The sequence below is a fragment of the Oncorhynchus masou genome, chromosome 1 (assembly GCF_036934945.1).
Source record: "Oncorhynchus masou masou isolate Uvic2021 chromosome 1, UVic_Omas_1.1, whole genome shotgun sequence".
In the NCBI taxonomy this organism is placed as follows: Eukaryota; Metazoa; Chordata; class Actinopteri; order Salmoniformes; family Salmonidae; genus Oncorhynchus; species Oncorhynchus masou.
In genome coordinates this window covers 32336010-32349109 of record NC_088212.1, presented here as the reverse complement: position 1 = coordinate 32349109, position 13100 = coordinate 32336010, and the positions used below count along the sequence as shown (strand labels likewise).

At 43.2% G+C, this 13100-nt stretch overlaps 1 protein-coding gene across 2 annotated transcripts in view; it reads left to right on the top strand.

The window, feature by feature from the left end:
• LOC135542180 (GAS2-like protein 2B) overlaps positions 1-7852 on the top strand; it is a 46609-nt gene extending 38757 nt beyond the window's left edge. For both annotated transcript variants that reach the window (XM_064968944.1, XM_064968954.1), the window contains exon 6: positions 782-7852. In XM_064968944.1, the coding sequence (XP_064825016.1) occupies positions 782-2921 (2140 nt within the window). In that variant the 3' untranslated portion in view covers positions 2922-7852. The remainder of the gene's footprint in view (positions 1-781) is intronic.
• The last annotated feature ends 5248 nt before the right edge of the window (positions 7853-13100 follow it).

The window sequence follows — 13100 nt, the reverse complement described above, 5'->3', positions numbered from 1 at the left end:
TCATAGTTATTGGGCCCTGTTTATATAATGTGCAATAATAATTTCTTGGTTGTTTGCTATGGTTTCACAGAGCATTATAGAAGTGGTTACCTAAAGAATGTCAATAAAGAAAGCGTATAAAGTTCCTGTTTAATACAGGATATTGCCAGAGAGCACATGTCTATCATGTTGCTGTTGTGGCCACTGCTACAGAGCTCTACTGATTGTGTTCCTATTTTACTGTATGTCAATGGTATCCTGTGTCTCGGATGGTAAATTGTCCTGAGGGGCCCACTGGTGTGTGACAGTGGAGTGGTGTGGTGAGCTCTGGGAGTGCAGGCAGCGCTCTCTGAGGGTGTGTGGGGTCAGTAAATCCAGAAGGCCTATAATCCTGCCCCCACTTGCTCTCATCTTCCCTGTAATCCCTGAGCCTGATCCAGCCCAGTGTTTCCGAGAAGCACCAAGCCCTACGTGTGTCAGTCAAGGTAGGCAGCATGATCCTCATGATCCCTGAAGGTCACAGGTCCCATCATGGACTGGAGGTGGATGGTGTTTACTGTAAACCTGTCAGGGCCAGGAGAGTGGGGGGGGGGGAGGCAGACGCACAGACACTTTGGTGCTCAGATGGAAAATGGGCTCTGAGCATGTTGTTTTTCTCAAAGTGTTATGAATGTTCAAAAAGTTATAATGTGGGATAATGTGATATTTATTTTATTCCAATGATAAAATGTACTAAGGCCAGAAATAAATCAAAGATAACTATAAATAACTCTGTCTGTATTCCTCCCTCTGTGTTCTGCAGGTCTAAGGACTCGTCATTGATGCCAGTGACCCGCCGTCTATCAGGGGACAGCGACTCCTCTACAGCCTCCTCTAAGGGAGGAGGAGGGACAGGGGGAGGCCGCTTCTCTCTGGGAGGAACCCGTCGCTCCGGAGAGGAGGTGGTCCTGCTGGTCAACAGGAAGGAGGGGAAGCATTTGATCGAAAGGCCTGGAGGAGGAGTAGGTCAGATCCCAGCCCTGTGCCCCCCAATGCCCCGCGCACGCAGCCACTCTCGGGAACGCCCTGCCCCTGCCACCATCCTCAAACCCAGCCCCCCACAGGGCCCCTCTGACGGGCTCAGGACCAGTCGTGGGGACAGGGGCCGCTCTCTGGGGCCCGAAGGCCCCCGCAGGCTCCAGGCCCCGCGTTCCCACAGCCAGGGGAAGATGCCCAGCCGGAGTCGAACCAACGATGCCAGCCCTGGATCCTGTCCCCGTCACGGGGCCTCTCAGCCCCCATCCTCTGACAGACGAGAGGAGCTGAGGGCCAAACAACTACCCCCTGCCTCCCCCAGAATCAGTGGAGGTTTCTCCAGGAGACAATCGTCCTCCTGCTCTAATTCGCCTATCAAAGGACTTCAGAGCAGCAGCCCCAGTAAGAAGACTATGGTGGCTCCCAGACCCCCCGCTCCACGCTCCCCCTCAGTAGGGAAGAGTAGGCTGCTGCCCCCAGTCTCCCAGGCAGGCCGACGCTCTCCACACTCCACTTCCCCCCGCTCCTCTCACTACCATGGGCATGGACCCCGCTCCCCTCGAACCTCCCACGGCTCTCGCTCCAATGGGCATGGCCACAGGGGGTTGGCCGGCTCTGAGCGACAGGAGACCGAGGAGGAGGAGCTAGGCTATAAGTTCCAGATGATGCCCAATCTGGACCCCCAGAAGGAGCAGGACCTGTACCGCAGCTTCGAGGCTGAGTTCCTGGCTAACACAGGGCAGGGCAAAGTGGGGCCCAGTAGACCAAAAGGGGGGGGCAGCCTTCAGCTGCCCGCCTCCTCACATCCACAACAGGGGGTTGGGACCCAAAACCTCCTCACACCTGCCTCTGCTGACCCTAACGTTACTGACTCAGCCTACTCCTCCTCCAACTCCTCCACCTCCTCAATCAACATGGGGGGGAAGTTAGGAGCTCTGCCTGACCTCCGGGAGTCCAAGAGAACTAACCCACATTCCTGTGGAAGACTAGAGAATACCCTGGCCCCACTGCATGGCCATAGCCCGGGCGGATTATCTAACGGTGGGCACACAGAACCAGTGCGCTGGAGCGGGCGAGGTGGAGGTCTCAGGAAGCTCCCTGCCATCTCCAGTTCCATGGAGGAAGGGGAGCTTCTGTCCTCCTTCCCTGGCCAGAGAGACTCAGAGCTGGGCATAGCTCTCAGCCATACCCCCTCACAACTTCCTTTCAACCCCAGGAGCATGAATGTGGGCCATGTCAGTGGTGCTCCAGCAGAGGTGCTGATGGAGAGCCAGCAGGGTCAGCTGGGCTGGGGCTCAGGGCCTGAGGGAGACGTCCCTCTGGAGGATCAACAACCAAGCCTCCCCTATGACCTGGAGGATGGAGACCCCAACGAGGACCTCCCTCCCCCAGAGTCTTGTCCCTCACCCATCCCCCTTCCCCCCTCTGAGGACTGCTCCTTCCAGGAAGACTCCTCCAGTGAAAGCTCCTCCATGTGCTTCAGCCTGAGTGAATCACGCTCAGAGTCCTCTCCTCCTCCACCTCCTCCCCTAGCCAATAGGGATGCTGTTGATGGAGGTGTGGTCCTCCGGCCGAAGAGGGTAGGTAAGAAGGCTGACAGGATGCCCTCCATCTACAAGCTCAAGCTGAGGCCGAGAGTCAGGCCCCGTACAGACAACCGGCCAGAGAACAGCCCGTCACGTATCCCCACCCCAGTCAGCTACAGAGACCTGCAGGCCATGGGCAACCTCACCCCTCTCCATACCCCTACTCCTCCACAGTCCCCTCAGAGCTCACATTCCAACGGCCACCCAGCCTCACGCAAGGCCCTGCACCAGGCCTTCGGCGACCTTATCCACCCCCAGTCATGCTCCACCGCCATGGGAAGCAGGGACTGCACCTACTCCGTAGAGTCAGGGAGCGGCCTGGACACTGAGGCCTGGATGTAACACACAACTTACTCATCACGATGATGCTGATACAGAACAGTTTGTTGTCAAATTAAAACTGACTACTGTCTAAAAGACTGGAAACCGGGCTGCAGACTATTTTTATAGAACATGTCACAGTCGCACGCACACTCACTCTTTTAGTCACTTAGGCCCTTTCCTGTCTATATTGGTCAGGGTTTCACTATCCCATTCTATTCTTTGCACTCAAAACCAAATTATTTATTTCCAAAGGAGCAATCCAGAATCTAAGGCTATTGTTTAAATTGAATGGTTTCTTTGTAATTATGGGGATGTTTTGATGAATCATAAAGTGTCTAATACAAGGCAGGCAGCTGTCTTGAAAGCCCCGAGTTTTGCTACCATACAGAGAGAGAGAGAGAGAGAAAACATATGTGCTGTCATATGCATCGCTGAGGGGCATGAAGAAGTGCCAGGGCTGAGGAAGAGGAAAGAACCCCAGGCAGGAGCAGTGAATCACAAGCGCCATCAAGTCAACTGGACTGGCTCCCTCTAGTGGACAGTGTATGCCACAGCATCTCTGTCCGCTTTGATTGTTAAAATACTGGTGAGGCAAGCCGCGCTGTAAAAGATACTTTCTTGCTCTCATTCTCCATACTGCCACTCACCCTCTGCTAGTTACCCCCTTCTGTGGACATCTTTACAGATATAATCTGTATTGGACTCATATATAAAACAATTACGATACTTTACAATGTTCACAAATAACAGTCTTTTGGACTTTATACACAGTACATATTCCATATGTGCACTGCTACTCACCTTCCGCCACCAACCCCCTGCATCCTGAGTTGTTCATTGCCATACATGTATGATGTCACTTTCTCACTGCCAATCCAGATGGCCATGATTGAGTGATGTCTGTTTTTTGAGCTTTAAGTGTGAAAATATACAAAGCATTTTCTATGTGTTAACTGCAGTTTGGAGTAAGAGTAAGATGATTATGTGTCATTGTCACTGAAACAGCAATGTTGAATACTTCCAATGATCAAGAGTTATCTGAACTTGGAAATCAGCACTTAAATATGTATACAAAAGTGGATGAATATGCATAAATGTGTACATGTGCATATACAGTTGCAAGAAAAAGTATGTGAACCCTTTGGAATTACTTGGATATCTACATAAATTGGTCAACAAATGTGATCTGATCTTCCTCTTAAGTCACAACAATAGACAAACACAGTGTGCTTAAACTAATAATACACAAATTATTGTATTCTTCTTGTCTATATTGAATACATCATTTAAACATTCACAGTGTAGGTTGGAAAAAGTATGTGAACTCCTAGGCTAATGACTTCTCCAAAAACTAATTGGAGTCAGGACTCCGATAACCAGGAGTCCAATCAATGAGATTGGAGATGTTGGTTAGAGCTGCCCTGCAATATAAAAAACACTCACAAAAAGTGCGTTTGCTATTCACATGAAGCGTTACCTCGAACAAAAGAGATCTCAGAAGACCTAAGATTAAGAATTGTTGACTTGTATAAAGCTAGAAAGGGTTACAAAAGTATCTCTTAAAGCCTTGATGTTCATCAGTCCACGGTAAGACAAATTGTCTATGAATGGAGAAAGTTCAGCACTGTTGCTACTCTCCCTAGGAGTGGCCGTCCTGCAAAGATGAATGCAAGAGCACAGCGCAGAATGGTTAATGAGGTTAAGAAGAATCCTAGAGTGTCAGCTAAAGACTTACAGACATTTCTGGAACATGCTAACATCTCTGTTGACAAGTCTACGATATGTAAAACACTGAACAAGAATGGTGTTCAAGGGAGGACCTCACGGAAGAAGCCACTGGTGTCCAAAAACAACATTGCTGCACATCTGAAGTATGCAAAAGAGCACCTGAATGTTCCAGTAGTTCTGTGGACAGATGAAACTAAAGTTGAGTTGTTTAGAGGGAACACACAACACTGTGGAGAAAAAAGGGCACAGCACACCAGGCCTCAGGGCCTGGACAGCTTGCTACAGTATCATTGACAGAAAAATTAATTCCCATGTTTATCAAGACAATTTGCAGGAGAATGTTAGGCTATCTGTCCGCCAATTGAAGCTCAACAGAAGTTGGGTGATGCAACAGGACAACAACCCAACCCAAAACACAGAAGTAAATCAACAACAGAATGCCTTCAACAGAAGAAAATACACCTTCTGGAATGGCCCAGTCAGAGTCCTGACCTCAAACCGATTGAAATGCTGTGGCATGACCCCGAGAGCAGTTCACACCAGACATCCCAAGAATATTGTGGAACGGAAACAGTTTTGTTAAGAGGAATGGTCCAAAATTCCTCCTGACCGATGTGCAAGTCTGGTCCGCAACTACAGAAAACGTTTGTTTGAGTTTATTGCTACTAAAGGAGGGTCAACCAGTTATTAAATCCAAGGGTTCACATACTTTTTCCACCCTGCACTGTGAATGTTTACACATGGTGTTTAATAAAGACATGAAAACGTATAATTGTTTGTGTGTTATTAGTTTAAGCATACTGTATTTGTCTATTGTTGTGACTTAGATGAAGATCAGATCAAATTTCTTGACCAATTTATGCAGAAATCCAGGTAATTCCAAAGGGTTCACATACTTTTTCCTGCCACTGTACATGTATATGTATACTTTCATAAAGATGTGGGTATAGTGTATATAACAAAAATGAATTATGAAATGTGTAAATATTCACTGTATGGGGTTTTATGCTGCCATAGCTATGCACTATTGCTGTTGGAAATGCCTTGACAATTCCCTTGGCCTTAAAATGTGTGAGTGTGGTTTGAGAACGTTGGTGCCCAACAACACCCATTCACTCTTGAGTGTGAATTCATTTCCATCACCATCAGTTTTTCTCTCAATGTAGAATTGTCCAAAAACATTAATTAAAAAGCACCATATTATTTGCAATGGATTTGTATGATAGATACAGACAAACCACTCTCTCATCAAAGGATATTCAGTGACATCTAGTGGTTGAAAAAAGATGGTCTCATTTCAATGAAATTCCTTCACAGATTTTTTTTAAACCTTTATTTAACTAGGCAAGTCAGTTAAAAACAAATTCAAATTTTCAATGACAGCCTAGGAACAGTGGGTTAACTGCCTGTTCAGGGGCAGAACGACAGATTTGTATGTTGTCAGCTCAGGGATCTGAACTTGCAACCTTCTGGTTACTAGTCCAACACTCTAACCACTAGGCTACCCTGCCACCCCAATTGAGTTTTCTAGACTGGTTTGGAGCAGATGATTGTTGATCGTGATGTATTGTGTGGTTTATTGAAATGACTTAAGAATATGTGTAGGTTTTTCTTCAATGTTTTTTTTACCTGGGGAATGGATATGAGTAATAGTTAGTGTAATGTATATGTCTGTCCCGCTATAGACTCTTGCCTTATTGGTATTATCAATTACAGAGCAGGGCAGGGATATGACTGTGGTGTTGGCACTTTAACAGGGTTGTAGAGCGTGTAAGACTGCTATGAATGGTTTTTACAGTGGAATGACAGGGACTGTGCTGCAGTGGGTTTTCAGTAAATGGATGGCACAAGCCGAGTGGAAAGAGTTTGTTTGTGTGTGTATGTCTTTCAGTAAACTGAATCTGTATAGGATTATGTACCAGGTGTCAATGGGAATGTAGGTAGAGTTGAAGAAAAGCAGCGAGGGATGTTGTTGGTCTTGTTTATTTATGAATTGGTTTCGAGTGACGGGTGGGGCTCTAAGTGAAAAACAACACTGGATGTAGAATCTAAAGCCAGTGAGAGCCCAAAATAAGTTATAAAAAATACATGAAAAAATGGTGTTAGAAGTGTGGCTCTTGATTATCCGAATGGTTTTAGCCAGAGCCCATAGTTTAGTAATGCACAAGGTTCCAGGGACCTAATCCAATCTCTGCAGACAGTTGAGACCATTTCTGAGGAAGTTTTCATGTATTTTTGTCTTTGACTTGGGGATTTTGATTGTTAAAATATTTACTTTTAACATGTTTTATCTTGCCAATTAATGTCCACACATCAACCAAATAGACAATACAGCAGAAACTGTTATGCTTTTAAAAGCTCCAGAATCTGAATTTATTTGCCATATAAAGGGAACACTCCAGCAATGAATATAGCCAATCCAAGAGGGTCAAAGGTTTTGTTGATGACTACACAGGAATGAGCCAACCTACACACAGCATAGGCTTTTAACTGCTCAAAGATACAGTTCCAACGTATTTAAATCTCCACTGCCATAAAAGCTCTGTTGGCATTATGAGCCAACGTACATGTTCTCTCTTCTCTGACCAATGAGAAGTTGATCAACCTTTTCATTTCATTGCTTTTACGTGTAGCGTTCTTAAAAAAATATGTCTATGTGTTTTATTTTCAATTAAATTTTCAATTATGTAATATGTTCAAAATATTAAAACATGCATGATGGGTTAGCAGGTGACAGGTTTTACAAGTAGTTTTACATGTTTGTGACATTAAGAAAACCATAGGCCAATGATTGAATTTGTCAATTCAACTATGATTGCATTTTTTTAAATCTTAGTGTGCAAAGTTGCATGTCATCTCTACATGTTTGGTTTTTGTTTGTCAAATGCTGCTTTGTAAATTTCAGAACTTTCTCTCTCTCTCTTTTGAGCTCCCTTTTTATCTCTCTGAAATCTATGTCTAAATGGCATAACACAAAGTAATGAAATGAAACTGATCATAACATACATTTCGAATGTTCATTGGAATTTATTTCAGTGCTTAAGCGTCATTTGCGGATGTTATCTTCTATCAAATTAAATGTACTGAAGAGTGCTTGACATTGTGGAATTTGTCTGTATTAAATAGCAATACTGCAATACCAAGACTTCATTTGTTCCTTGAAAATGAATTGCTGCCAAGTTGTTCTTGTAATAAAATATGTTCCTTTGATTTTGTTTATAGATTTTGTATGGTCTTTTATTAACTGCATGTTTTGTTGTTGATTGATTACAACTTTCAGTGTAGTGAAATTATGGTGAAAAGACCTCTAATTATTCCAGTAGTGACTGAGGTTAGAATCATATTTTTAAATTATGGAAACACTACTTCAAGGACTCAGAGCAAGTGACGTCACCGTTTGAAACGCTATTAAGCGCGCACCACCGCTAACTAGCTTGCCGTTTCACATCTGTTACATGTGTCCCCAGTAAAAAAAAAAAAAAAAATACATATTTTCCAGAAGTTGAAGTTAGGTTAATTTTAGGTTCCGATTTAGCCAGAAAATTATGGAATGCCGTTTGGGTCTTTGCGGGTCAAAAAATATATATGTCAAATAACACTTTTGACGTGTCAAATAAGCTTGTTGACCAATCAGGACCTGAATATGACTGCACGTCACACAATAATTTAACGCGTTCATAAATGTTTTACGTAGTTATTACACATTGATTACACTATCACCCGTATTTCATATGTCACAACCTTGTTTAAACATTATCTAGTCTAAATATGGCATGATTTCATCAATTGTAACCTAATGCAGCACTTTCAAATAGGCACTTTTATTTTGAAGGAAAACCGCAAATTCCACGATTGTGCCTAACCCTAACCCTTATTGTGGCTAGCTTCACAACACATAACCTGGTCCTGTCGAGCCTCACCAGTTTCTACTTGTCATTGTTTTCAGTTTGGTTGTATTGGTGCTAGCTACCTTACCCCAGAAGTTGCCGTCGAACAAATAATGCTTTATTAACAACGCGGTAATGTAAATACATCGTTCGTGGCCGGTGTTTGCAGACTTTTTTGTACATCTTTGACAGTGCTGTTGATAGTAGTGGTAGTGCTTGGCTTGCTGACGTGTCAAATTATTTGACCTGTATCTTTTTTGACACGCAAAGACCCTAACGGCATTCCATAGAAAATACATAATTTCCGGATGTTGAAAATAATTATTTCCTGGACGTTGAAAATATATTTTTTCTTCCAGAAGATGAAAATACATATTTTATTGTCATTGATTCTATGGCCAAATTTCAACTGCACATACATTGTCAATTAAGTAAGCATTATATCAAAATCATGTTTTTTTTTAACCCATTTAATATAGGAACGCAATATGGAAATAGGAACCAATTGAAGATTGCTACATAATATTTACTATCGCTCCCATCTGTCACGTGCACTTATGTTAGCTTTTCCCAAAGCTTTTAAACTGGCAGCAAAGATGTTCAAAGTAGTCCAGCCTATAAAATAAACCAATACCACTTCAACTACAATAACATTCTCAGTAATGGTCACAGAAATGTTTTTGTTCTTGTTATGATTGTGATATGTTGTTGTTTATACAGTGCATTAGGAAAGTATTCAGACCTCTTGACATGTTCCACACTTTGTTAAGTTACAGCCTTATTTTTAAAATTGATGAAGAAAATATTTCATTTAATCAATCTATACATAATACACCACCCATAATGACAGAGCAAAAACTGTTTAGAAATTTTTGCAAATGTATTGCAAATAAAAAACAGAAATACCTTATTTACATATGTATTCAGAGCCTTTGCTATGGGCCCTTGAAATTGAGCTCAGGTACATCCAATTTCCATTGACCATTCTTGATGTCACACCCTGACCTTAGAGATCCTTATTATTCTCTATGTCAAAATCAAATCAAATTTATTTGTCACACACACATGGTTAGCAGATGTTAATGCGAGTGTAGCAAAATGCCTGTGTTTCTAGTTTCTAGTGTGACTCGGGTGGGAAATTCAGTTTTCTATTTCTTTGTGTTTGGCTGAATGTGGTTCCCAATCAGGGGCAGCTGTCTACGTTGTCTCTGATTGGGGATCATATATGTTGTAATTTTCCGTTTGGGTTTTGTGGGATCATGTTTTCTGTTTAGTGTCTGTACCTGACAGAACTGTGCACTTTCACTTTGGTTATTTTGTTTGAGTCTTTTTTGAAAATAAAAATCATGAACACTTTCCATGCTGCGCTTTGGTCCACTCCTTTCGACAAGAGCTGTAACACTTGAGATGTTTCTACAACTTGATTGGAGTCCAACTGTGGTAAATTCAATTGATTGGACATGATTTGTTGAAATGCATACACCTGTTTATATAAGGTCCCACAGTTGACAGTGCATGTCAGAACAAAAACCAAGAAATGAGGTTGAAGGAATTGTCCGTAGAGCTCTGAGACAGGATTGTGTTGAGGCACAGATCTGGGGAAGGGTACCAAACATGTCTGCAGCATTGAAGGTCTCCAAGGTCTCCAGTGGTCTCTATCTTTCTTAAATGAAAGACGTTTGGAACCACAGACTCTTCCAAGAGCTGTCCACCCAGCCAAACTGAGAAATCGGGGGAGAAGGGACTTGGTCAAGGAGGTGACCAAGAACCTGATGGTCACTCTGACAGATCTACAGAGTTTGTCTGTGGAGATGGGAGAACCGTCCAGAAGGACAACCGTCAATGCAACACTCCACCAATCAGGCCTTTATGGTAGAGAGGCCAGATGGAAGCCACTCCTCAGTAAAAGGCACATGACAGTCTGGTTGGAGTTGCCAAAAGGCACCTCAAGGACTCTCAGACCATGAGAAACAAGATTCTCCAGTCTGATAAAATCAAGATTTAACTCTTTGTCCTGAATGCCAAGTGTCACGTCTGGAGGAAACCTGGCTCCATCCCTATGGTGGTGGCAGCATCATGCTGTGGGGATGTTTTTCAGCAGCAGGGACTGGGAGACTAGGCAAGATTGAGGGAAGGATTTACAGAAAAGTACAGGGCGATCCTTGATAAACCTGCTCCAGAGCGCTCAGGATCTCAGATTGGGGTGAAGGTTCACCTTCCAACAGGACAACGACCCTAAGCACACAGCCAAGACAGCGCAGGTGTGGCTTTGGGACATGTCCTTAAGTGACCCAGCCAGAGTCCGGACTTGAAACCGATCAAACATCTCTGGAGAGACCTGAAAATAGCTGTGCAGCGACGCTCCCATCCAACCTGACAGAGCTTGAGAGGATCTGCAGAGAAGTGTCTTACCCCAGAAGACTTGAAGCTGTAATCGCTGCCAAAGGTGCTTTAACAAAGTACTGAGTAAAGGGTATGAATACTTATGTAAATATGATATTTCAGTTTTAGTTTTTAATAAATCTGCAAACATTTCTAAAAACCTGTTTTTGCTTTGTCATTATAGGGTATTAGATTAGATTGAGGTCGGGAAAACAATTTAATCAATTTTAGAATAAGGCTGCAACGTAACAAAATGTGGAGAGAGTCAAGGGGTCTGAATAGTTTCCGAATGCACTGTATACCTTAGTTGAATGCACTGACTGTACGTCACTCTGGATAAAAGCATCCCCTGAATGACCGAAATGTAAAAAACCCTTGCAAAGCTTGCTGGGTATAATTCCAATACGCTCGGCCCCCAAAACAACTACCAAATCTGAACGAGTCATAGATGTGTTGGCTATGTTTCACAAGTTTGAACAGTAAGGCATTGTGAGGGAGAGATGTGTTATCCAGATCATTTTTTCCCATATTTTTAAATCATACTGTGATCAGGCTCCATCTCAGTTTGGGCATATACAGTGCCTTGCGAAAGTATTCGGCCCCCTTGAACTTTGCGACCTTTTGCCACATTTCAGGCTTCAAACATAAAGATATAAAACTGTATTTTTTTTGAAGAATCAACAGCAAGTGGGACACAATCATGAAGTGGAACGACATTTATTGGATATTTCAAACGTTTTTAACAAATCAAAAACTGAAAAATTGGGCGTGCAAAATTATTCAGCCCCTTTACTTTCATTGCAGCAAACTCTCTCCAGAAGTTCAGTGAGGATCTCTGAATGATCCAATGTTGACCTAAATGACTAATGATGATAAATACAATCCACCTTTGTGTAATCAAGTCTCCGTATAAATGCACCTGCACTGTGATAGTCTCAGAGGTCCGTTAAAAGCGCAGAGAGCATCATGAAGAACAAGGAACACACCAGGCAGGTCCGAGATACTGTTGTGAAGAAGTTTAAAGCCGGATTTGGATACAAAAAGATTTCCCAAGCTTTAAACATCCCAAGGAGCACTGTGCAAGCGATAATATTGAAATGGAAGGAGTATCAGACCACTGCAAATCTAGCAAGACCTGGCCATCCCTCTAAACTTTCAGCTCAAACAAGGAGAAGACTGATCAGAGATGCAGCCAAGGGGCCCATGATCACTCTGGATGAACTGCAGAGATCTACAGCTGAGGTGGGAGACTCTGTCCATAGGACAACAATCAGTCGTATATTGCACAAATCTGGCCTTTATGGAAGAGTGGCAAGAAGAAAGCCATTTCTTAAAGATATCCATAAAAAGTGTTGTTTAAAGTTTGCCACAAGCCACCTGGGAGACACACCAAACATGTGGAAGAAGGTGCTCTGGTCAGATGAAACCAAAATTGAACTTTTTGGCAACAATGCAAAACGTTATGTTTGGCGTAAAAGCAACACAGCTCATTACCCTAAACGCACCATACCCACTGTCAAACATGGTGGTGGCAGCATCATGGTTTGGGCCTGCTTTTCTTCAGCAGGGACAGGGAAGATGGTTAAAATTGATGGGAAGATGGATGGAGCCAAATACAGGACCATTCTGGAAGAAAACCTGATGGAGTCTGCAAAAGACCTGAGACTGGGACGGAGATTTGTCTTCCAACAAGACAATGATCCAAAACATAAAGCAAAATCTACAATGGAATGGTTCAAAAATAAACATATCCAGGTGTTAGAATGGCCAAGTCAAAGTCCAGACCTGAATCCAATCGAGAATCTGTGGAAAGAACTGAAAACTGCTGTTCACAAATGCTCTCCATCCAACCTCACTGAGCTCGAGCTGTTTTGCAAGGAGGGATGGGAAAAAATGTCAGTCTCTCGATGTGCAAAACTGATAGAGACATACCCCAAGCGACTTACAGCTGTAATCGCAGCAAAAGGTGGCGCTACAAAGTATTAACTTAAGGGGGCTGAATAATTTTGCACGCCCAATTTTTCAGTTTTTGATTTGTTAAAAAGTTTGAAATATCCAATAAATGTCGTTCTACTTCATGATTGTGTCCCACTTGTTGTTGATTCTTCACAAAAAAATACAGTTTTATATCTTTATGTTTGAAGCCTGAAATGTGGCAAAAGGTCGCAAAGTTCAAGGGGGCCGAATACTTTTGCAAGGC